At 45.3% G+C, this 27513-nt stretch overlaps 1 protein-coding gene across 1 annotated transcript in view; it reads left to right on the forward strand.

Moving 5' to 3' along the window:
- The window catches only part of LOC142765966 (uncharacterized), a 135948-nt gene that overhangs the window by 46192 nt on the left and 62243 nt on the right, over positions 1–27513 (forward strand). The window contains exons 9-11 of the mRNA XM_075867774.1: positions 17404–17451; positions 20414–20461; positions 27446–27496. Coding sequence (XP_075723889.1) covers positions 17404–17451; positions 20414–20461; positions 27446–27496 — 147 coding nt within the window. The remainder of the gene's footprint in view (positions 1–17403; positions 17452–20413; positions 20462–27445; positions 27497–27513) is intronic.

Genomic DNA, 27513 nt, shown 5'->3' on the forward strand with positions numbered 1-27513 from the left:
TCGTTTATTCCATTACTATTACTACTACTACAACTACTACTACAACTACCACTACAGGTAGTTCTTGTACTGCCAATGCCATTAGAGACAGCCTTAACTCTTATGCTCAAAAGAAAAATACAATGGCCTAACTGATCCACAGATTATTGTGTGGCTTGCCCCAGACTACCCCAGCTTGTTCAAGAGGTGCAATTCTAAAGAGGCAGCACAGCTGATAGGCATGCACCTAATCAGTCTTTGCTGCTGCTGTGTTGTAAACCATTCAGCCTGGCTGGATATTCAGATACACAAATAAAAAGGTAGACTGATATATATATATATATATATATATATATATATATATATATATATATATATATATATATATATGAATATATATATATATATATATATATATATATATATGAATATATATGAATATATATATATATATATATATATATATATATATATATATATATATATATATATATACAATGTTACCACAAGTGTAATTCAGGTGTGTGCACCTGTGTAGCGGGGAACATGGTGGTGGCAGAAGAAGAGGACGTTCAGTTGGTGGCAAGAGCTCGCTGATGCGCGTTCACTGCTGTATACTGTCGAGTCGACCGTTACGTCGGCTCTGAATAAACCCCTCTCGTAGACGTAACAGAGTGATGGAGCTGCCGGGGTAACGCCAGAACGGTTAAATCTCGGTGATTGGTCGTACCTTGGTGGCTGCCGGTAGTTGCAATACCTGGCAATGTGTCCTTCGAACCACAGTTGTAGCAGACTGGTACAGGACGCTCACCGAACCAATGCTGAGACCGCTCAGCTGTGAAGGGTCGGTGACGAGCTTGCTGAGCGGGTGCTGCCCACCTCTGGGTGGCGGGGTCATGACGAAGGTATTGGCCATTTTGCTGGTCGGTCGCGAATGAGTCGATTGCCGCACAGGACAAATTACAGTAGATTACGATATCCCAGTTGGTTTATGGAAAAATCGGCCTCTCAAGAAAGTGCTCTTTGCGTGTCTGTGTGCACAACTGTGCCGCCATGGTCTGCAAAATGTGTCCCTGTTGTCTGTTCACCTGCAAGCGAGAAAACATTTGACGCAACTGTTGAGCCCGTGCATCTCAGTTGCATAAAGAGGACAGTCTTAATACCCTACTGCACGCTATCGGTTGCGCAAGGGCATACTGGTTTATGGGTAATCAACTGCTATGATGAACCTACAGTGCTGCCGGAGGGTGTGAAGCTTGCAGAGAATCGTGAACATCAAGTATTCTCGCTTGCCATTCTTGCAGAAAGCAATGATTTTCCGGATATGACCTGTTCCGATAATCTGCACGCCAGAGACACCACCATTGTGGCTATGATTGATAAGTCACTCAGCACCAAGGAACGTAATAACTTAGCGAGTATTCTGCGCAAACATGCCCGTACTTTTGATTTCACTTAGCATGATTCACCGTCAGTTCCTGCTTCTCGTATAAAACACCGAATCAACACGACATCTCACAGACCTCTCCGACAGAAACCATATCGTGTATCGGCTTCGGAAGGTGCAGTGATCAATGAACAGGTTTGCGAGATGCTCAAGTAAAATGTAATTCAAGATTCATGTAGTCCGTGGGCCGCTCCGTAATTCTAGTGAAGAAGAAGGATGGGACATGGCGATTTTGTGTTGACTACCACCATCTCAACGCCATCACTAAAAAAGACGTATGCCCAATCCCGCGAATTAATGATGCTATCGACTGTCTATCATCGGCCTGTTACTTTTCATCTGTGGATCTGAGGTTAGGCTACTGGCAGATTCCAATGCACGACGAAGACAAGGATAAAACGGCAGTTGTTACAAAAGATGGACTATTTGAATTCAATGTGATGCCGTTCAGACTCTGCAACGCGCCCGCAACTTTTGAGCAATTTATGGACCACATTCTGCATGGATTGAAGTGAGAAGTGTGTATGTGTTACTTGGACGACGTTGTAATTTTTGGGTGCACCTTTTGTGAGCACAACACACGCCTTGGCCTCGTGCTGGACTGCCTGAGCAAAGCACGCTTGGGGCTCAATTCAAAGAAGTGTCGTTTTGGAGTGCGCCAAACACTCGTCCTTGGACACTTAGTAAACAAAGAAGGCATGCGACCGGATATCACCAAGACGGCCGCAGTGGAAGTATTTCAGCAACCAAACTCGGTGAAAGAACGGCGCAGCTTTTTGGGGCTTTGTTCATACTTTGGCCGATTCATTCGTGGCTTTGCCAATATCGCATATCCGCTCACGTGTCTGCTTCAGAAAGGTGCGCAGTTTGACTGGACCCCGGAATGCGAGTCTCATTTTTCAGAGTTGAAGTTTCTTTTGACGTCTCATCCGATTCTTCGACACTTCAATCATGTGGTGCCCACTGAGATTCACACAGACGCCAGCGGTATTGGTGTAGGTGCTGTCCTGGTTCAACGATTGGATAATCAAGAACACGTCGTAGCGTATGCAAGTCGCTCGCTCAGCAAGTCCGAGCGTAACTACACTGTCACAAAGCAAGAATGCCTTGCAGTAGTTTTCGCAGTGCAGCGCTTCTGGTCCTACCTGTACGGATGGTCCTTTACCGTCGTGACAGATCATCATACTCTCTGCTGGTTGGTCAATCTGCGTGACCCATCAGGTCAGCTGGCGCGCTGGGCACTTCATCTACAAGAATATGACTTCACGGTTTCCTATAAAAGGAGCCGTTGTCATGCTGACGCAGATTGTCTTTCGCGACTACCGCTTCCAACGACGGAATGTGACGCGGACACCTTCGATACCTACATTGCATCACTCGGCCAACCATTTCCCGATAACCACACCTTTAAGGATCAGCAACACAAGAACAGCACCATGCAACAGCTTCTGGCCACCAAACCGAAATCATTGCCTACGCGCTTCTGCATCCGAGACAGGCTAAATTACAAAAAGAACTACACCAACACCGGCTCACGATATCTTCTGGTGGTTCCGAAGAGTCTTCGCGTTTATGTCTTGCAGGCTATGCACGAATACCCAACATCCGCTCATCTAGGCCCAGCGAAAACTCTTTGCCGTCTTCAATAAAGATTCTACTGGCCCAAAATGCGCCAGACGACGGAACAATACGTGTCTAGCTGTAACAAGTGCCAACGTCATAAGCGCCCAACAAGTGCTCCTTTAGGGCAATTATATCCGGTGCCCCCCTTTAGAACTCGAGTCGAGCATGTCGGGATTGAACTCCTTGGACCCTTTCCCCGGTCTTCTGATGGAAATTGCTAGATAGTCGTTTGCACTGACCATTTAACACGGTACTGCGAGACAGCTGCCATACCATCGGCAACTGCAGCCGATGTGTCTTCCTTTATGCTACGTTTTGTAATTCTACGACATTGACTTCCCAAAATTGTAATCAGTGACCGTGGCCGACAATTCACAGCAGACGTGACTGAAGAGATGCTTCGTGTCTGCGCTTCAAGGTTTCGGCACTCTACGCCATATCATCCCCAAACGAACGGGCTAACTGAACGAACGAACAGAACTCTCTCAAACATGCAGTCTATGTATCTTGCATCAGATCACAAGGACTGGGACAGTATTCTACCCTTTATCATATATGCATTTAACACCGTTCAGCATGAAACTACCGGCTACAATCCTTTCTTCTATATGCCCGACCTCCTCGTCATACCCTGAATACCACCTTTCCGTGTTCGGACCACCATAATCCCTGCATATCCGAGATCATCTGTCGGGCCGAAGAAGCTAGACGCCTTGCTTATTTGCGTGCTCTTGCTTCGCAGGACCGCTCGATGGCACATTTTGATCGCCGACGCCGACACGTGACGTACAATTGTGGCGACCAAGTGTTGCTGTGGACACCAACTAGAAAACGCGGCTTGAGCGAGAAACTGCTAGCGCAATACGCGGGGCCTTATCTTGTTGTAGACCGTATCAGTGATTTAGTTTACCGCATAGCGCATCTCCATTCAAACGGCCGACGGTCTGCAAAAACCGAACTTGTCTCTGTTGCACGTTTGAAGCGCTTTATTCCTCGAGAGACTGTTTGACTCGCCCAGTGGGCTTCGTCTTCGCGGAGAGATATGTTACTACATGTGTAAATTAGGTGTGTGCACCTGTGTAGTGGGGAACATGGTGGTGGCAGAAGAGGTCGTTCGGTTGGTTGCAAGAGCTCGCTGCTGCGCGTTCACTGCTGTATACCGTCGATTCGACCTTTACGTCGGCTCTGAATAAACCCCTCTCGTAGACGTACCAATCTATATACATGTGTGTATATATATATATATATATATATATATATATATATATATATATATATATATATATATATATATATATATATATATATATACGCAAACTTATCAACATGAATGTGCCGTGGCTGTTCAAAAATTGTGGTTTAGCACCCTCCTGTCTACAACTCCTTGACATTGTTTTTCAGTGCGCTTTACTCAAATTTAAACATGATGGTAGGATGACTGCCTGAGCTTCCGTTTATGAACATTAATTTGGAAGTAAGCGCATTGTCCTGTTGCCAACTTCACAATGCATAGAAGAGCTTGTAGAGGCTCAACTGGTCGATACGGAGGCGACATTGTATTACGACAACTATGCGAACCATTCTGGATAACTGTGGAATTACCGCGCCACTGTAGCACACGGAAATGGCGCTCTCTTAACAAATGCGTAGTGAGTCAAGTTCAGCACCTCATCCTCACCAAGCACCTCATCCGCAATGTCATTGAACCCCTTTGTGAAATCATGGAAGCGTCGAGATAATGAAAACTGTGCGTAACTGTGATCATCAGTCTTCAATAGTGTGCCTAGATAGGTAAACTTTTATGACACCATGATGACATCAAAACATCGTCACCATTCTCATTTTACTCTCATAAGTCTCACCTTACTAAACATGTCCTGAAAATTACCTCACTTTACGTCTCATAAATTTTTGTGGTTGTCTTGAAATTCAGCCTGAAACACCTCACATCAGTCACAGTGTAAAATTATGGCGGCAAAATTTATAACACCACTACCTGTAAGCTGTGGTCTAAGTGACGAAAGGGGCGTGTAATAACAGCCGCTTCCAAGCGCGGCTTACAAATATGACTCGCGCCACTATTACATGCCTAGCTCTGAGGGCGGAGTTCGTTGTCTGAGTGCATCCTCGCGTGAATCCAAGAAGGTGGCATTTAGAGAAGTTATATTGAGGACGACAAGTAGCCCTTACGGAAAATGGCCGCTTACTAAACACTTTCAGCGTACAACTGTTGGCAATTTTTCACTCAACACAAAGAACCTGTGGTCGAGTAAAAGCCCCCTACTGAACAACTTTTGTGCAACGTAACTGTTGCTACATTTTCAGCAGCTGGGCAGTTGCTAGTGCCAACATTAGGCATTACACACACAAAAAAAACGCCAGGTCTTTGCGGAAGGCAGAGCACAGTCACAGCAAAAGCTACAAGAACGCCCTTTCATAGCCTTTTTAAAACACTCGTTCGTTAACTACTGCAAGCGGCTAGCTTGATATCCACATGGGCATTATTAATAAACCTTTGGGTTGTAGGACGGCATTTGCTATAGCATTTTTGTCATTCTTCTGAGAAACGTGGTATCCTAAAAAAACTAGCAAAGAAATTTGTGCCAATTGTTCATGCAGCGGCTGATGATGATGAGGATATATGGCTGAAGTTGGTATGTGCCACAGTTATTAGGTAATCAGGAACAAGCTTTTGTAACGGGTTAGAGCATTGGATGGTCCCCTCGTTACATTTTTCGCATTGTGCTATAACTGGTTGTTTTTTCGCTGTTTTAAAACGCTAAATAGGTCTTAATAACGTGATTGCTGTCCAGACATCAAGCCTGCCTAGGGCATATTGGCGAGAGGTAGCAAGTACCAGTTCAGTGCAGTGGTGAAATACTGGGCTTGCACCCAGCGGAACCGGCTTCGAGCCTCACAATGTTCTTGGTGCGATGTTTTCAACAAGTAACAAGCACCGGTGTAGCTCCGTGGTAGAATTCTGGGCTAGCACTCAGCAGACTCGGGTTTCGAGGCCTTCTGTGTCTTTGGCGGTAGGTCTTTCTTCTAATTTCGTGCGATGTGGTTACGAATAGGGTGGCTGCAGCGGATTGATTGATTGATTGATTGATATGTGGGGATTCACGCCCTAAAACCACCATACGACTTCACGTACACCCAAATTCAAGTCACGGGCCTACAGCATTTCCGCCTCCATCGGAAATGCAGCCGCCGCAGCCGGGCTTTGATCCCGTGAACTGCAGGTTAGCAGCCGAGTACCTTAACGCCTATACCATTACGGTGGGGTGGAGGCTGCTGCGGAGGCGTCGGACAACTGCGCGTGACCTTGGTTGTGATCTCATGATAGCTTTCGTGGTAAAATAATATATTTTCGGTGCTATGAAGTAGAGTGTGCTTTGTTTCTCAGCTTGACGTATTTGTCACGCTATATCATTTTAAGCCTGGGTCTGCCATAAGTTCCGAAGACAGCAGTCTACCTATTCCAACTTGGGCAAGTATTTCATCCTCAGCCAAACAACGTCTTCATTGGTGGTGCTATATAATTTTTCTGTCGCATGTATTTGAGACCGTACTTACAACATGAGATCAGAGGACGGCGAAATTAAAAAGACAAAATTTATTGTGTTAGGCAATTGCGTGTAATTTCGATCATAAACAACAACTAAGTAACGGCCAAAGAACTTGACAAATATACAAAGACCGCTTTAGGAATGTTTCAAAAGGAAAACATATAAAAAATTGCACGCAGATCTGCGTGCTTCAGTGGCCTATGTTGTCAAAAAAAGAAGGTCTTCTTTCTGGAAAGAAAGAGAATAACAGGTTGATTTTTCGTTTTATCTAGAAATGAAAGTTTTCTAGAATTCAGGCCACTGGTTGGTGGCACAACCATGACGCTTTAGTAAAGCTTAGGATACAACCTCTTTTTGTTTATAGCGTCGCATTGTTTTAGTGCAGCGTAATACACATTGCTGTCTTCAGAATTACGAATATCTGCATTCGAGATATAATTTAACACACGCTGATACACGCGTATATAAGTTTACCTCAAATATCCGTGATACTTGCTTTTTGATTGACAACCTTAACAAGTACGAACGCAGCAAGCATATCAGGATGGTTGGGTGCTGCGGCAGTGCTGAAATTTTGCCGGGTCGTGCGATACACTGACCTACAGAAGCACAGACCGAAATTCCGCCTTTGAAGTACGCAAAGAAAGGTCTTTATAAATCACACCGACGCACGTGACATATTCTCATGAAAATTCTGAGTGCAGCTTCAAGTTACGGCAACGACGGCTGGCTTTGAAATTTAGGCTTTCTTCAAGGTATCGCATACGCCATAAATGAAGATGCTTGTGGTGTACGACAGCACCCAACTTGCCAATGTTCTTTCAAGTATAAGTGCGGGATGCGCCACACATCTGAAAAATATATTGTGGACTTTGTTGATGCTGCATGGAGCTGATCATGGGAAGAATGATGGGTCAGCCTTATTGAGCAGGGTGAAAAACACTGAAGGACACACGTCGCGCCATTACACGGCATGATCACTGCTGAGTATTTTAATCTTTCTTGTTATTTTGCTCCTATAACACCCTAAATTATATAGGTTAATGCAAATCCTTACCCCATATGATGCCTGCATAGAGTATTTTTGCAGGTAAGTTTGAAGCACCAGCATATATAAGACGTATATAACTCGACGCCAACGCACACGGTGTCGGGCTCCTATCTCTAAAAAATTGTAGGTATTTTCTCCACTTTTATTTATTATACCTGTTTATCAGTCAATCTGATGCCTCTCAGGTAGCAAGCACGGTAGAAAGCAATGGCAATGGTGACGGCGCCAGTGAAAGAAGGAGTGCCTGATACCTGCGTTGATACCTGCGAAGGGCAGCTCGAGTGACTCATCTGGAGAATAACATGTTGGAGGCATCATCGCCTCGCCGCCAAGGTCACATAGATCAGCCTCTTTAGCAGGTGGTGTTTCACTACACTGAATGGGATCAAGTTTTTGCAAAAGCTGCCGCGCTAGTGATCGCGTGAGGGCCATTTACGCTAAGTGGAAGAAGAATGATTTGCCCTGCTTCTTGAGGAGCTGCTCGGAGTTATTGAAAAAAAAAAGATAAGGAAAACGATCGGGAAGCGATGCAGACATAGCCGCTTCGGTGCGAACCTTACCGAACGGGCCTTCATTGACAACCGTAGCGATTGGTAAGTAAGCACTCTGCTGCTCGGCGACTTGCCTGTTCCACACGCATTCTCTTGTTGAGTCTTCTGGAGACACCAACGAAGGATGGACTACGTACAAGGTTGCCACATAGTCTCGAAGTGCTCGACACGCTTTCCCATTCACACTAATTTCTTGGAGGTACGGCTCTAACAACCATATGTTCTTTCCCGATTCTCGGATTGTTGCGAAAGAAAACTTTTGCTTACAGTTTAACGTGATGTGCCCTTCTTTTTTGCAGTTGTAGCAGATTAGCGGCTTCCGTGATTCCAAACGCCCGTGGGATATCAGTGCGTTGTATAGGAACCTCACTCTAATTCTCCGCTTCCGTTTGCCACTCCCTACAGTGTCCTTCGTAAGAGACGGCTCCTTCCTGAAATTACGGTGCGGAGTGCCTTTCCGTCAATCAGGCTTCTCTGAAAATCCCTCTTTCTTTTAATTCTTTTCAATTCGCACTGCCCTGCTATGGAAGTTTCGGCGAGTATATTACTCCTCAGCTAACTCTGCTGCCTTGTCTATTTGTACTTGACCAAGTTTGTCCTGCAGCCAAAGCTTGACATGCTCTTCGATGCAGTGGTAGAATTGCTCCCATGCAATGCATTCTACAACTTTATCGCGATTTTCATGAACACCTTTGCCTTTGAGCCATTCAGTGAATTCGGCTTTAAGACGAAACGCGAAGTGAACGTGTGACTTATTTCCATTTTTAGCATACCGGAACCTTTGCCGGAAAGCCTTGGGTTACCACTTACACAGTCTCAAAAGCACATCCTTAACTTTGTCATAACTCGCAAACGCTTCCCTCGACAAGCACGTTATCACGTCGGACACTTGGCCGGGAAGAAGATCTGAAAGGTTCCGCGCCCAAACAGACTGCTCCTAGGCATTTCGCTCACAGACGTGTTCATACTGGACGAGATACTTTGCCAAGTCTCACCGATTACGAATGGTAGTAGTTAGTGCCGACTTCGATGCTGCTGACCTGAACTGTTGAAGAAGCTACGCTAGGCACCCGCGAACAGTGTAGGATTCCCCAATTCTATTCGATTCAACTCGAGGCGCTCCTGTCTCGCAGCCTCCTCATGGCGTCCTCGCCTTTCAGCTTCTTCGCGTTCACGAACTGCTCGTTTCCTGCCTCCTCGCGGCGTGCTTTAATATTCGCCCAGGCCTCATCGACTTCGCCCGTCGTCACTCCTGTATCCCTTATGGCCTCAAAGATTGCTTGCTTTGTTTCGGACGACCTAAAATAAGGCCAAGTTCATCACAAACTTCGATGAGATCCTTCCCCTAAAGAGTCTCCAGAATTCACACAAGCCTCTTGCTGTCTGCTTCCTTTAAACATCAACTTGCCGCACCTGCTATGAGTCGACTGGCAAGACGTTTAAGTAATACTCAACACTGCCGTGTTGACACCCTCTGCAATAACTTTGGTTTTAAAGCAAGCGCTCCGACTTGGCTTGTAACGATCTAAGCTCACTCGAATGCTTCACACAGCCGTTTTATAAACTACTATAACGTCTGCTAGAGTAGTCTGGCCAACTGAGGTGAAAACATCAGTAAATCACCACATCTATGTCGCTGACACCGGCTCATTCTGCAGCTGCCATACCCCGTTACGAGGTGCGACGCCAACACGAACTTGAAGGCGCCACTGCTCCGAAACTCGTCGGCAAGGTCACTAGCCGTTTGGTAGCGTATGGTATTTATCTCGCGACTGCTTCTGCGCAGAACTCAAAGAGGAGCGGACAAGACGACTGTGAGTTAAGGTCAGGTTTATGTACAGCATCGAAACAGAGGCGTTACGAATTCGGCAATGGGGTTGACAGCCTGGGGACTTGAAGAGCTGGGATGTCTTCTTTCTGACGCATATGTCGGCTGCTCTCTGACACATAGGTAACCTGCTGGCAACGCGTCGCTTAGTATTTTTATGGGCACCAGGTAGACCTTTACGTCACCAACATCCAATCAGAAGCACCGCTGGTCGTAATGTCAGATTCCTCTAGTCAGGAACCGCCACTGGGTTGCGTCATAATCATCAAATCCGAAGCCTCTTCATGGAGTCATAGAGCCGTCCTAAATACAGAAACTGCGCGTAACTATGAAAATCAGCCTACAATAGTGCGCCTGGATGAGTAAATTTTCTTGGCAATAGGGTGACATAAAAACACTGTCACCATTTTCATTTAACTTTCGTAAGTCTCAGCTTACTAAACATATCTTTACATTTACCTATTTTTACATCACATAAGTTTGTGTGGTTGTCTTGAAATTCAGCCTGATTCAGCTCACAATGATCACAGATAAAATTATGGCGACACAAGTTCTAACACCCCTACCTGTAAGCAGTGGTCAAAGCAACGGTGTGGGCGCTTATTAACAGTAGCTTCCAATTTTGTCTTTCAAAGATGACTCATGTCACTATTACATGGCTAGTCCTGGGGGTTGCATTCGTTGTACGAGTACTTCGTAACGTGAATTCAAAAGGGTGGCATCTGAAGGGGTAACTTTGAGAATGACAAGTAGCCCTTGCAGGAAATGGCCGCTCACTAAATGCTTTTATTCTACAACTATTGGCAATTTTTTCACTCAAAGCGAACAATTTGTGGTCGAGTAAAAGCCCTCTACTGAACAGCTTTTCTGTAATGTAACTCTTGCTAATTTTTCGACAGCTGGACAGCTGCTAGTGCCAACATTAGGCATTACACACACACACACACACACACACACACACACACACACACACACACACACACACACACAAAACGCCAGGCCTGCGCGGAAGGCACAGCAAAGCCACAGCAAAGGTACAAGAGCGCCCTTTCATAGCCTTTTTAAAACTCTCGTTCAGTAACTACTGCAAGCACGCTAGCTTGATATCCAATTGGGCATTATTAATAAACTTTTGGGTTGCAGGGCGGCATTTGCTATGCTCTTTTTTGTCATTGTTCAGAGAAACGTGGTATCCGTTCAACACTTGCAAAAAATTTTGGGCCAATCGTTCGATGATGAGGATTTATGGCTGAAGTGGGTATGCGCCACAGTTAGGAGGTAAACAATAACAAGGTTTTGCTATAGGTTGGATCATCGGACGGCATCCTTATTACATTTTTCGCATTGTGCGATGACTGTTTGTTCTTTCGCTGTTTTAAATCGCATTGTAAGTTGTATTTACGTGATGGCTGTCCCAACATCAAGTCTGCCTAAACCAATTTGGCCAACAAGTAACAAGTAAGAGTTCGGCTCAGTGAAAGAATACAAGGCTGGCTCCCAGTGGACCCGGGTTCGAGCCTCACTGTGTCTTTAGTGCGATGCTTTCGATCAAGTCACAAGCACCGGCGTGCTCAGTGGTAGAATGCTAGGCTGGCACCCAGCAGAGCCGGTATGCGAGCGCCACTGTGTCTTTGACGGTAGATCTTTCTTCTAATTTCGCACGATGTGGTTATGGATACCGGCCGCTGCCACGAATTGATTTATTGATATGCGAGGATTAAGGACCCAAAACCACGATATGATTTAACGTGCACCAATATCTGAGCACGCGGGCCTACAACATCTGAGCACGCTAGTCTCCAACGGAAAGCAGCCGCCGCCACCAGGATTCAATCCCGCAACCTGCGGGTCAGCAGCCGAGTACCTTAACCATTAAACCACTGCGGTGGGGCGGCAAATGCAGCGTAGGTGTCGGAAAACAGCGCGTAACCCTGATTGCGATCTCATAACAGCTTCCGCAGTAAAACAATATCTTTCCGGCGCTATGCAGTAAATGCATTGTAGTTTAAAGACGACAGTGTTTCTTGGGGACCTTCGACGCGAAAATGTTGGTCTGTTGTCTGGATGTAATTTGTCTGTTTGTCCCCCCTAACGGTACCGGGTACTCTAACCAGCACAAGGCGATACTCCTAACGGCAGATCCCATCCGCAGGACACACCAGCGTTGCTCAAGCTCCCCCTTTCATGCTTGCGTGATTGTCAGTAAAAAGCAACTATTGCACATATCTGAGGCACCATAAGAACACCTATACAATCTGTGTGTGCGTCTTTTACTAGAAAAGACATTTATAGGTAATTTTAAGCACTGTAGCATTTATCCCACTGCACTGACCATGCAACGCTTGCACGAAAAGACAAGAGTTTCCAACGCCTTGCTAAGAGGACACTGTAGTCTAACCTACCCGTCACCTTGCGCAACACACATTATGACCTCTGAGACGGGCGCGCTTTCCTGTCTCACAGCCTCGCGCTTCGTTTTCCAAATAACTGCCAGATAGCGCTCATGTCTATCGTGTGACGTGATTTGATCCACTCGTTCGCCTCCGCTGCACGCTCGAGGCACTCTAACGCAGCGCCTCCAGAATACCATTCACCGATTTTATTGCACAAAACATCAAATGAACGTTTCGTTCACTCTCTCCAGACGCAAGACCACCATGTTTCAACGACATTTGCAGACTAACATGCAGATACAATACATTTTTTTCTGCTTGACGCATTTGCCACGCTATATCATATTCAGCTTCGGTCTCCCCTAAGGCTCTGAGATGGCTGTTGACCTATTCAAACTTAGAATTGACCTATTCTAAATTAACAGTACAATATTTATTGTGTTCGTAGATTGCGTGTTATTTCGATCATAAACAACAATAAAGCAACGACCAATGAACATGACACTATGCCTTGCAGTAAATATAATAAACAGACCTCTTCAGGAATGTTTCAAAAAACATAAAGAATTGCACTCATATCTGCGTGCTACGGTGGCACAAGTCACCAAAAGAAGACAGTCTTCTTTCTGGAGAGAGATAATAGCAATTTCATTTTACGTTGTGTGTGAGAAGATTGGTGAGGAGGCGTTCCGTTAGATATGGACTCAATCTGGCAATTATTTCTAGAATTGGAAGTTTTCTAGAATTCAGGCCTCCGGTAGGTTGCACAACCATGTCACTTTAGTAAAGCTTAGGATACAACCTCTTTTTATTTATAGCGTCGCATTGTTAGTGAAGCGTAATAAACACAGCTGTTTTCATAACTATGTATATCTGCATTCGAGATGTAAATAACACACGCCTACTACTCAAGTCCGTGTGTTTACCTCAGATATGCTTGATACTTGCTTTTTATAGACGATCTTCACAAGTACTAATGCAGCAGGCATATCAGGCTGGTTGGGTGTTTCGGCGGTACTGAAACTTTTGCCGAGTCGTGCAGTAGTGCACGTTGAGACGTGCGACACACTGACCAACAGAAACACAGAGCGAAATTCCTGCTTTGAAGTACGCAAAGAAAAAACTTTGAAAAGTTAAACCTATGCACGTGACATACTCTCTTGCAAATTTTCAATACAGCTGCATGTTTCAGCTAGGGGAGCTGTCTTTGAAATTTAGGCTTTCTTCAAGGTCTCGCATTCGCCATAAATCAAGAAGCTTGTGGTATACGAGAGTTCCCGATGCGCTAAGGTTCTTCTTTCTACAAATAAGCGCGGGGCCCGCCAACCATCTGTTAAATATTGTGTGGACTTTGTTGATGCTGCGCATGGAAGATCACGTAAGGAAATTTTGGTCAGCTTATTGAGTAGGTGAAAAACACTGAAGAACACACTCATTGCGCCGTCACGTGGCATGATGAGTGCTCGGTATTTTAAGATTTCTTGTGATTCTGCTCGTACACAACCCTAAAATACATAGGCTTATGCGAACACTTACACCAAATGTTGCTTGTATAGAGTCTTTTTGCAAGTAAGGTTGAAGCAACTACACTCGAAGGCGACGCAGAGTGCATCAAGCTCATATCCGAATATATTGTGATGATTTACTCTAATTTTATTTATTATATGTTTTTCAGTCACCTCAATGCCTCTCAGGTATGCAAGCACCGTAGATGGCAATGGCAATGGTGACGGCGGTATTGAAGGAAAGGGCGCCTGACACCTGTACTCTACCGAAGTATATGAGAGACTAGAATATTATCTTATAATAAATGAAAAGCTAAAAAACGCAGCTGTACGGGATATAGCGAACCTCTACGCGACCAGGTCATGTACAATTTACTTACCATATTGTAAGAAATATTGGTCAAGGCTCCCCAAGTTTATTTTTTGAACACTGAGGCGCTCTCAGGTACAAAATCGAATAAAACTGCGTGTCTGCACAGAGCTCTCGCGTTGCATAGCCAAAAGTTCCACAGTTTAATAATAAGAACAATTTCGACACATTCCTCCTGTATTGAAAAAACTAATGCTCTCTAATACGCTGAGCTTGTCTCACAATAATTACTGACTTTCAATGTGAGGAAATTCCACACAGAGAAACAATCATAAAATATTTATGTTGGAAAATTGGCTCTTCGTTCTATGGCAAACGTTGCATATCGTGTGCACACAAGGCATTTGTTCGTTTCAACGTCATGCAGACACAGAATTTGTTTCAGTTGAAATTAGCCTGAAAATACAAAGCTTCTGTTAAAAAATCAACATGATCTAACAAATCTAAGTAGAAGTGTTTTGTTTTGTTCTCAGCGTATACAAGACACTTGGGCCATTCTCTTTTGAGAAACTGAGTGTGAAAGACAGATTTTATGGTATAGCTTGCCTCACTTACTCCACAATCTGCTGAGTAGCAAAATAGAAATTGAAAAATGCACTTTAAAGGTTATTAAAGAGCACTTTCGTAAGTCGGCTTATGCAACAATAAAAACTGTACTGATGAATGTTATATTTTCATTCACTAATGGAAAACTATTTTGGTTTACGATTGAGTCGTAGTTCTTATTTACATTCATACATATTCTGTGCATTTTGAGAATAAATATTATGCAGACAATTATTTCAATTGTCACTATAACTTCTTATCGCTTGTTTTTTGTTTCTCTATTCACCGCGTTGGCTTGAATTTTCGGCGACAGTATTTAAACTAGTTTTTATAAAAATACTCCCGATACTTTGACTTTCATGTGTTTAACGCGAATTATTGGCTTTTAAAAAGTATTTGTACACGCTTGTGTTCTCTACTGTGTGCCTTGTACATGAGGGCTTGGGCTTTCGTAAAGCGAATTGTTACACTTTTTGCCCAAGCTTGCCCGCATCTTTGAAGATTTAAATAAACTTTGATTTGAGTTAATTTGTGTCCAGTAGCCTATTTCAAACGACTTTTTGATTCTGCTGCTTTGTGCTAAATCAGCCCGAGTTGCTATAAGCAATAATTAAAGGCGACAGTGTTCAGTAATACTGTGGCTTCTGCGTCTAATATCACTATATGCGGCAGAATTATTGTTATAATGTGACAGGGAGGGTTTACGATCAACCAGCGCAGGAAACTAGCGCGGCACTCAATGTTGTTTGAGGACGGTCTAAATATATATCGAATTCGCGCACAACACGAGAAGTTAGGACCATTGTAGAGCCTATGCAAACTGTAACCAAAAATGGTAGAATGCTCAATAAAGTTCACGCACCCGCATATACACGCACCCACACACACGCACCCCCCCTCTCACACTCACGCTTAAAATCACTGGTGATTCGTTAACCAGTGACTGATGAACCTGCTGCCATTCCACGGTACATCCAGTGTGATTTTGTTAGAACTGAAAGCACCTATATTTCAAGTATTCATTCGTAGGGTCATCAACGACAAAACAACAAGGCATTTCGTGCACCGTTTTTTTTTCGTGCATGAGCCCAACGCAGCCGTAGAGTTGTGAAGCAAGCCGGTGCAACGAAGATAACAGCATCACGCTGCAGCAACAGGCACACCACTGGCACTATTTTTCTTACCACGTTGCGGAATTATCCATTCTTCGATAACAGCCACCATCCCAGCAGCTGTTTCGCCTGATACGTTCGTGATACCGAAGCCTAAGTTACCCCTAGCTTTCGATATGTCACCATACGAAGTAGCAGAAAGCCGGCGTCAAACATACGACTTGGTCGCGAGTTCCCACAGAAGGGACTGCGGCTAGGTGCTGAGTCGCCCAGGTTTCTTCCTTGAAGAAAGGATGAGGAGCTCGTTTGTTACAGAACACAGTTCTTACTGCCGGACACACCAATAAGAACTACGTTGATTTGAAAAAAAAACGTGCGATAAGTAAAAATCCCCTTACATAGAGATTGGTAGTTCTTTAACAGTGTACAGGAGTTGTCTGCAAATTTCTATCATCAAAATATAAAGGTTTCCCCTTAGCCGTCTATGTTTTTACGCGGCATGGTGTTGATGCAAGTACATACATACCGTGCATGCAGTAAAAGCCCCCGAGCTCCATAAAACATAGTACCACTTTCTCAGATCGGCACACCAAAAATCTTTATCAACACGCCAAGTTGTTCTATGGACTTCGCAAAAATATGGTACTAATCAAGAGACGCATCCTCCGCACTGAGTTTCTAAAACTATAAGACGCAATTGTCAACTTCTCATTCCATTAGACAACGCTGTCAACAGACTAGTGACATACGCAGATTCGCGCCGCGTTTCTCCACCCTAACTGTTCTTGCATGTGAACTCACCATTCCATATCAGTTCGGCATCAGAGCGGCCCTTAGTGCACCAACACTCAATTATTGAAATGTTTCAACGGGATTACTACTTCAAGGCTGATGTTAATCACAATTGTTCTTAAGGTTTTTCAGAAAACCACACCTAAAATTAAGAACTAGTGGCAACCGATGAAATATTTCTAGCAACACAGCTCACGTGTGAAATCACTGAAATTTTGTGATTAATAGAAGTCATTTCAGACATACCAAGCGCCATAACTCAAAACGTTCAAGGTGATGTAATCTAGGCAAAGCTACCAGTCTCACATTTTACATTGACTTAAAGCTACAGTGCACCAGTACTGGCCATTGTAGTAATCATGAGGCCTCTAGCGATGACATGAATGTTTCAATAATTTATGGTTGAGGGATGAACCATTACGGAACTGGAAGTTAGCAGCTCGATATCTTCTGAAATACGATTGTGTCTTTTGTGAAATATGAATGATGGGCGGTAGTAGCTAAAATGATGGTAATACTTCTGTTAGTAATAGTGATAGTCATATTACCACTTCTGCTACTAGTCATACACTTACAGCAGACGTTATGCGCGTCTGTGCATTTGAGTGAAAATTGTATTGGTACACGTTTTTTTCAGTCTCAGCCTCCATTAACCCACCAAACTTTTCCTGCTAGTCCAAGTGGGGTAAGTGCTTTATTCATTATGCCGAGCGAATCAAAACATGATGTCAGTCAAGAAAGATTGACAAAGGTGCGTCGTACAATATTTGGCTGGTACCATGTTCTGTTGGTGCTTGCTTTGAGAGAGAAAACTCTTTATTGAAAAGCAGATAATTTAAATTCGTGTGTTTGTCGCTTACTTAATACTCTGCGCGTGGAAGAGGATTTGGGACTGAAAAAAAAGAAGAGAGAGAGAAAAAGTATTAGAAATTAAATTGACAAAAAAGTAAATCTACATACATTTTTCTGTCTCTTAGGTAGGGATGTCTGCTGACAGCATGATATGGATTGAGAGCAATTTAAAAGAACGGAAAATATATATGTGAACTCCAAACTATTCCACGCAGTTCTACGCAGAAGAGAAGGGCCTACCCAAGTGTGCAGTGTTCAGTCCACTCCTTTTCAACATAACCTTGATACAGATAACAAGAATATTGCCACGAGGAGTGCACATGATATTTTATGCCGACGGTATATGTATCTGGAGTGCAAGGTTCGCGTTTTGTTACCAAACAACGCCTTGAAAAAGCTCTACAGAACCTCTCCGCGTATTCGGCTTCTAGAAGTGTGCACTTTACTCCAGAAAAGAGCACAGCCATCGCACTCACGAAAAAAAAAATTGACCAAAAGCCCGCTCCTCCTCAGTGGCCAGCCACTGACCAATGAACAATCTGAGCAATATCTTGGAATAGTCATCGACAGAAGTCTTTCCTGGTCTCCTCAGGTGAAGAAACTTCAAGCGAGAATACCTTCAGCATCACAACTCTCCAAATTCATGGTGGGAACACGCTGAGGATACAGGTGCGGATCAATGATCCTGTTTCAGAAAGCGTATATTGAAGGAACCTTGCGTTATTGCCTACAGGCGCTTCCCCGATTATCACCAACTGACAAGGGAACTTTAGAGGCTGCAAGAAACAATTGCCTACGAATCTGTCTAGGCCTTCCGAAGAGCTCATGGGGCTTGAGAACTGTAGCAGAAGCAGGATATCTTCCGCTACATGTCATCTGCCCTCATGAAATATTGTGCACTCACTTCCGGCATGTCACAGGAAAAAAAAGCACTTTTTGTACCGCATACATCTCACCCACAGATATTCAGGATTCGGCCATGCTGTGCAAATGCAGGAACTTACTGCTATTAGACAACCGAAGAAGTTCACGTTTACAATATAGCCTCCGTGGACGCTTTCAACTCTTAATATTAAACAGTGTATCACAGGAATAAATGAAACGAAAAGAGGTCTTGCACAGAAGACACTGCTGCAGACAACTCTCTTCTACTTAGCCCAGAATTACACTCAAAACTCTCATATTTATACTGACGCCTCAACTACTCAGAAGTTCTCGTCATATGGCCTCTATGTTCTTCATACAGGACAAAGTTTATCATATCCGCTTCAACGCAGGACATGATCAATGACAGCAGAACTTCATGGAATTACAGAAGCAGTCCTCTACATCTTATGTCAAACGTCGAACCAATGGGTGATCTTCACCGACTCTAAGGGAGCTCTACAAATAACAGTTTGCCTCCTAAAGAAGCCAAACTATCATCCGATTTCAATTGATATAACATACTTACACCACTTGTCTATTATCGCGGGTCACGATACATCATTTCAATGAATACTGGCTCGGTGTGGTATACTGGCCAATGAGAAAGCATATGAAGCAGCCCGCAAAGACTTCAACGGCAAAATTACAGGCGAACGTATTTCACTAAATCAGATGCTTGTCAGCTTGCTAAAAGGCTTGCTTCCGAAGAAAAGAAGAGGCTTTAAAATCTCCCGACACATCGTTATGCTTTCTTCTACTCTATCGACCCACATCTAAGGACTAGTATCCCATCCCAAATCCCTCGACACCTCGGAAAGTCTCTATCACCGTCTCTGGCTGAACAGCGCTTATGGAAACAATTTACGGTAACGCTTCGGTCAAGTAGACGGTCCATACTACGATAACTGTGGCTCCATAGAAACTGTAAAACATACCCTGTTTGAGTGCCGAGCGTGTGCCGATGAGCGTGTGCTGTATGAACACTGCAATCATCTGTTAACCCAAAGAACTTTATCAGTTGAATGTGTCCTGAGCCTTTTCCCCAGCTTCGCGCAACAGAGGCAAGCGAAAAAGCATTTACTCGCGTATTTAGATAATATTGGTTAGCTATACAAACTGTAGGGGTGCCTCGGTGCTTGCTTATATGACTCTTTCCTAGCTTGGCCGATTCGCTCCTAATTCAGTCTTTTATCCTGAGGCAAAAAATTAGCTTTGATGTTTCTATAGCTCACCAGATGAGGTCCACCAGACTCAAAGTGAAGAACCTACTCACCAGGCAATGGTGGACAATCTCACTGGTAATAAACAAGTACGACGACTTCCACTTGGAGAATTACATATGTCTACCTCCATACCGAACTTCTGAACTTGCGAGCTTAGGCCGCCTTAATGCTCTTGATGACTGTACTTCTCAGGCGTATATTCTCTCCTACCTTCTTCCTGTCTCACTTAAAGTGGACGTTTTTGGTTTAAAAAAGTCCGCTATTTCGTAGTGGTCACGCTCACACTTTGACGTTTCCTGTCAACGAACAAATGGTGCGCACCTGTCTTGCGAATTATTCGGCTACTCCTATGTTAATGTTACTTTGAGCGTATACGTCGCGGGTGGTTACAGTTGGAAAATTAAACGCAGAAAGGTGAAACAGGCCTTGATAAGTAAATCAGGGGACGAATTTGAGCTTGAGATTGCAGAACTGGGCGTGCGAAGCAGAAAAGTAGGTCTCAAAATAAATATTCCAAAAGCTAAAGTAATGTACAACAGCTTTCCCAGGAGAGAGCAATTTGCGATGGGTTAAGAGGCGAAGGAAGTTGTAAAAAATATGTCTATTAAGACAAGTACCAAGATTGTCATGCTTTACTCTTTTCAGTCTCCGCGGCCATCAAGCCCCACAAGTCCTATTGCTGGTCCAAGTGGGGTAAGTGTTTCATAATGTCCAGCCAAAGGAACTTGATGCTAGCAGCGGAAGACCAGTGAGGCATGTTGAACATTCATTTGTTACTGCCATTTTCTTCGTGTGCTGCTTATAGTACTTTATGCTCTTGTCATTTATACTACTACGATTACTACTACTACGATTACTACTACTACAACTCCCACTACTGCCAGTACTTGCACTGCTAGTACCACTACAGAGAGCCTTAACTCCTATGATCAAGATACAATGGCCTAACTGATCTACAGAATATAATGTGGCCTGCCCTAGATTACCGCGGCCTGCCATAGAGGTGCGATTCTAAAAAAGCAGTGCAGCTGATAGGTGTGCACCTAATCAGGCCTTCTTGCAGCTGTGTTGTAAATCTTAGAACAAGGCTGGATAGCCAGATTTATAGGTAGATACGTAGATAGGTAAATTGACATATAAACATAAAAATAGATAGATATATGCATACATACACTTGATTGATTGATTGACTGAATGAATAATGGTCAAGACATTGTTTCATTTATTTTGATTTGTGAACCTAGGCATTGCGCCTAGCGACTACGCACTTGGTCAACATAAGTGTGCTACGTCTGTTTGAAAATTTATGTTACGCGCCGTCCTGTCTACCCAACCTTGTCCATGTTTTTCAGTGCGCCTAACTGAAATATAAGCATGATCGTAGAAAGACCGGCTCAGCTTGCCATCTTGCCATATAAAAACATACAGTTGGAAGTAGGTGCATTGTTCTGTCGCCAACTTCACAATGCCACAGAAGAGCTTGCAGTGGCTTAACAGGTCAATCAATCGAGGCGAACTTCTATCACGACAACTATGCGAAGCATTCTAGATAAGCTTAGAATTAACGTACCACTGTAGCACACATGATTGGCCTCTTCTTACACAAATGCGTAGTGAGCGAGGTTCAGCCACTACCAAGCATCTCATCTGCAATGCTATTGGACCCCTTTGTGAAATTATGGAGGCGTCCAGATTGTGGAAACTGTGCATATAACTGTGAGAATCAGCCTTCAATCATGCGCCTGGATAAGTGAATTTTCTTGACATGATGGTGACATCAAAACAACGTCACCATTTTCATTTTACTTTCATAAGCCTCAGCTTACTGAACTTATCTGGAAGTTTTTCTCACTTTATATCACATAGGTTTGTAACGTTGTCTTGAAATTCAGCCTGACCCACCTTACATCAACCACACTGTAAAATTATCGCGACACTATTTATAACACCACTACCTGTAAGCAGTGGTCTTAGCAACAGAGTGTTTATGCTATATTAGCAGCCTCCACGCTTGGCTTCCATAGATGACTCTTGCCACTGACTAGTCCTGGGGGCGGCATTCTTTGTCCGAGTACTTCGCTCGTGTTAATTGAAGAGGGTGGCATCTAAAGAAGTAATTTTGAAGACAAGTAGGCCTTACGAAAAATGGACGCTTAATAAATAGTTTTATTGTAGATTAGTTGGCCCTTTTTTCACTCAAAGCAAAGAATTCGCTGTTGAGTAGGGACCTTGTACTGAAGAATTTATGTGCATTGTAACTCTTGCCAATTTCGACAGCTGGATAATTCTTGCTTGTGTTAACGATCTGCATTACAGAAAACAACACCAGGCCTGTGCGGAAAGCGCAGCACAGTCATAGCGAACGCTAGAAGAGCGCCTTTTTATAGCCTTTTCAGAACACTCATTGGTAACTACTGCAAGCAGACTAGCTTGATGTCCACTAGGGCATTAATAATAAACTTTGGGGTTGTATGATGGCTTTCGCTGTGCTATTTATTGTCATTATTCTTTAAACGTTGTATCCGCTAAGCACGTGCAAAGAATTTTGTGCCAATTGTTCATGCAGTGGCTGACGACGATGGGAAATTATGGCTGAAGTAGTATGCGCCGCCCTTGATAGGTAAAGAACTGCTTTGTTAATTGTTTGGAGCATTGGATGGCCCACTCGTTACGTTTTTTTGCATTGCTCATTTATTCCTCCTCCTCCTTGCTCAACAACTGGTTGTTTTTCCGCTGTTTTAAAACGCATTATAAGTTCCCTTAACGCGATTGCAGTTCCGACGTAAAGCCTGCAAAAGACAATTTGGCCAACAAGTAACAAGTGCCAGTTCATCTCAGTGGTAGAATACTTGGCTGGCACCCAGGGGACCCAGCATCGGGACCCACTGTGACCTTGGTGCGATATTTTCCAATAGGTCACAAGCGCCAGCGCAGCTCAGTGGTAGAATACTAGGCTGGCACCTAGGAAACCGGTATTCGAGCCCCACTATGTCTTCGACGGTAGGTCTTTCTTTTAATGTCGCACGTTCTGGTTTCACATACCGGCGGCTCGGCGGATTGATTGATTGATAAGTGGTGTTTGACGTCTCAAAACCACTGTCGGTGCTAACACGAGAAAGATCTGGCCCCGACAGCGTTCGGTTTTCGAACTGACTTTTTTATTATCGTGCTGCACCCACCGCGCAGCCCAATGCCAATTTCTACTTCTTTGACGAGCGCCGCATTCTGGGATGCTGCAGGGCTCCCCCCTTGCTCCCGTGGAGCGAGCGCCGTAGGAGTCACCACAGGAGTCACCCAGTGAACATGCTTGGACGTGGGCATTAAGAAAAGATCGAAATCCCGTGGCTGCGAGAGCGGCGATATATGCAGGTTTCAGTTGGTCAGCAGCCACGACGTCTTCACGGCCTTTTAGTCCAGCGTGAGCGTCTTAGGTGTAGCATCGAGTACGCGGAATGGGCCATCATAGGCTGGTGGGAGTGATGGCCGTATTCGGTCACGCCTAACGAAGACGTGACTGCAGTCATGCAGATCCTGGCTGACGAAAACAGACTGGGAGAGTCAGTCGGCAGAAATCACACGAGCAAGTTCCCGAAACGTGGTGTGCATCTCTCGAGTGTACGTGGAGGCATCGTGAGTGGAAGGTCGCAATTATGGCTCCGAGAATTCTCCTGGAAGACGCAGGAAGACGCCATAGACTAGTTCGGACGATGAGCAGCCGAGATCCACTTTCAATGCTGATCGGATGCCCAAAAGTACGCAGGGGAGGTGGTCGAGCCAACGTTCCCTTGGCTGGTGAGCATTGGGGGCAGGTTTTAATTGCCGATGAAGCCGTTCGACTATGCTATTGGCGGAAGGATGGTAGGCAGTTGGATGAGTGTCGAATGCCCTGGATATTGGCGAATGCGGTGAAAAGGGCTGATTAAAATTCACGACCACAATCAGTGGTGACGACAGAAGGGCATCTGAAGCGCGACACCCAGCCCTTTGTGAAAGCTTTGGCAACTGTTGGTGCTGTAATGTCGGAAATTGGAAACGCTTCCGGCCACATGGTGAAGCGATCCACACATGTCAGCAGGTAACAGGCTCCATGCGATGACGGAATCGGGCCGACGATGTCGGAATGGACGTGGGGAAACCTTGCGTCTGGAGGCCGAAAGGCGGATGTTGCCAAGATTGTCTGACGGGGAACTTTAACCCGCTGGCACTCAAGGCAGTTTCGCGCCCAGCGTCGCACATCAGCATTGATGCTTGGCCAAAGGAAACGAAATGTGACTAGCTTCTGGGTCGCACGAATACCAGAATGACTCATGTTGTGCAATTGATCGAAAATTGCACGACGAAAAGCTGAAGGCACGAAGAGTCAAGGGACAATAATAGACATTTCACACGTTAATATTGAGGTAGAAAACGGAAGCGGCCACCACGTAATTTAAAGAGACGTGGATGAAGAACGAAGACTATGCAGCTCAGGATCGTTGCTTTGGCCAGCTGCTAGCTCTTCCATGTCTAGTGGTGGCTGGGTTGACAAGGCATTGATGCGGGATAGTGCATCAGCAGCAGCATTTTCCTGCCCATGTACGTGTCTGAGAACCAAAGTTACTTCGGAAATAAAGCACAATTCACGTATCTCCCATGCAGTAAAACTGCTGCGATTGCAATGGAAGGTAAACGTCAGGGCTTGTGGTCTGTAACGACGCAAAAGTCCCGGCCCTCCAATAAATGACGAAACTGTTGATGGCGAGGTGTACCGCGACTAGTTCTCGGGGAAATGTACTGTATTTTGCCTTTGGTGGCTTCAGGTTTTGCGAGAAAGAAACCAAGGTGCTGCCAACCTAATACATGCTGCTCGAGAACGGCGCCAGCTGCAACGCTGAATGCATCGGTGTTGAGATGAGTTGGGGCATCAGGGACAGGATGTATGAGCATGATGGCATCTGCCGGAGCCTTCTTGGCAGTGTCGAAGGCATATGCAGCGTCCTCGGTTGACTCCAGTGGTGCAGTCCGGTCTTTCTTTTTAGTCAATAGTTTGGTCAAGGGCTTTAGGAATGCGGCACACTTTGAAAGAAAGCAGGGATAGATGTTTATTAGGCCGAGAAATTCTCGGAGTCTCTTTGAAGCCTGGGGTGGAAAGTCTTGAATAGCTTTCTTTTTGATGGCGAGTGGTTGGGTTTTTTTGTAGTGACAAGGCTGCCTTTGAACTGTAATGTAGCGGTGCCGAAGAAGCAATTATTGGGATTAATTACGAGGCCGTAATCATTCAGGCGGTGGAACAGGGTGCGCAGCTGGGCTTCGTGCTCAGGGCCACATGAGCTTGCTACAAGGAGGTCATAAAGGTAGGCTAACAGAAAATTGAGACCCCACGTGACCTCGTTCATGGTGCGCTTAATGGTCTGTGCATAGTGGCGCAATCCAAAAGGCATCCTTATATATTTAAACAGACCAAATGGGGTGGTGATGGCCATCTTCGGATTGTTGACGGGTTTTACAGGAATCTGATGGTAGGCCTTCACTAAGTCAATCTTAGAGAAGATTGTGCACTCAGCCAAATCTTGCGTAAAATCCTGTATGTGACGAAGTAGATAGCGGTCTAATAAGGTGTGGGCATTGAGAGCGTGGTAATCCCCACATGGTCTCCAGTCGCCAGGATCTTTCTTCAGCACCATGTAGAATGGCGACACCCAGTTGCTGGAGAAAGGCTGCAGAATGCCGAGTTCAAGCATGAGCTCAAATTCACGGTGGGCGATTGCGACACGTTCTCCATATAGTCGACGGGGTCGTGTAAAAACGAAAAGTTTAGTGGTCACAATATGGTGAGTGATGAAAGGCTTCACCGGTGACTCTCTGGTGTGCGGCTTCGTCATGCTGGGAATGTCGGCGAGTATTTTTGCATACGTGGAAGCGGGCTTGATATCTCGGCGTCCCGTTAGCGAGGAAGTGCAGAGTACACCGTTCATGGAGAGGTAGGTGTTGAGACCATTGAGACGATGAGTATGCATGTCCACAGCAAGGCTGAAAAAACTGAGGATGTAAGCTCCAAGAACAGCTTGCGAGACGTCAGCAAAGTTGAAAATCCAGAGGAACGTACTGCGTAGTCGAAGGTCAAGTGTAATAGGGCTTTGGTCGTATGTTCGAATGGCGGAATTCTTGATCGCTTGGAGTGAGCTGGTCTGTTCGTTGCGACGGCGATCTGCAAATGTGGCCGGGATGATGCTAACCTGGGCTGCTGCGTCCATTAGGAAGCAAGCGCCAGTGATATTATCAGAAACATAGAAAAGGCGGCATGATTTTCGACCAGTTCCACTTGCCGCCGTTAGTGGACGGTCGTCGCATTTCCCCGACCAGGAGCACGGGCGAGTTCACTTGCGAGCAGATGCACCGAATCGATGGTGGTACCAGCACACGGTCGAGGATGAGACGTCCCGCGGCGCGTTGGTTGGCCGAAGTTTTGCAGAACGTGGGGGCGTCGCGGAGCAACTGTGCATTAGAAACCTGGGTGACGGTCAACGATGCTCAAGTACAAAGTCATCGAGGTGCCTGACAAGAGCCTCCGAATGGTTCTCGATGCTCGTGAGTACCGGGTCTGCAGCGGCGGCCAGTGGCGATGTGGTAACGGCATTGAAACTACGTGCCCGCGAGTAGTCCGCCACTCGGTCAGCGATTTCAGCAAGTGTGTCTACTAGGACATCTCCTGCAGCTACGAGGATCGGGACCATGCTCTCCCATAAGCGCTGGAGAAACAACTCACGTATCAGCTTCTCCTCTTGGGGGGCGGAGGGGCCGCCAAGAAGCTGGCGTATGCGTCGCAGGAGCTGTGATGGGCGACGATCACCAAGCTCTGTAGCCGTGATGAGCTGTTGAAGTCTGCTGTGTTCGGACTTAGACTCGTGGGAAATGATAGCTCTCTTCAACATGTCGTAGGGATGCCTTGGGTGCGGCGACGCTGACATTTCAGCTAAGTCGTCGGCTACGCCCGAAGGTAAACAAGACACCAGTTGCCAGTACCTTGTTTGTTGGCTGGTGATTTGCCGTAGACGGAAGTGCGCCTCGACCTGCGGAAACCATGTGCTGGGGTTTTTGGGCAAAAATGGTGGCACGTTGACATGGTGAATCGCAGCGACTGCAGCACCGCTAGGTCTGGCGTCTTCTTGGGCGTCAGGACCGGTAGCATTAGTGGTAGCGCTGGCAAGATCCATGCGGATGATCGGGGCTATGTGTTCTTTATTTGGTCACCATTACCTGTATGAGCTAACACGAGAAAGATCCCTCCCCGACAGCGTTCGGTTTTCTAAATGATTTTTCTACAATAACGCTGCACCCGCCGCGTGGCCCAATGCCAACTTCTTTGACGAGGGCCGCATTCTGGGGCGCTACACCACCATATGATTAACGTGCACCCAAATTTGAGCGCGCAGGCCTACAACAATTCCGCCTCCAACAGAAATACAGCCGCCGCCGCCGGGATTCAATCCCGCAACCTGCGGGTCAGCAGCGGAGTACCTTAGCCACAAAAACACTGCAGCGGGGTCGCAACTGCAGTGAAGGCGTCGGACAACTGCGCATGACCCTTGTTGCGATCTCGAAACAGTTTTCACTGTAAAGCAATATCTTTCTGGCTCTATGCTGTACACTGCTTTTATTTTTCAGCTTGACGTATTTCTTGCGCTATGTAATTTTCAGGCTGCGTTTCCCCGAAGGCCTAGAGATGTCAGTGGACCTATTCCAACTTTGGCAAGTATTTCATCCTC

Source organism: Rhipicephalus microplus, chromosome 6 (assembly GCF_043290135.1).
Source record: "Rhipicephalus microplus isolate Deutch F79 chromosome 6, USDA_Rmic, whole genome shotgun sequence".
Taxonomy (NCBI): Eukaryota; Metazoa; Arthropoda; class Arachnida; order Ixodida; family Ixodidae; genus Rhipicephalus; species Rhipicephalus microplus.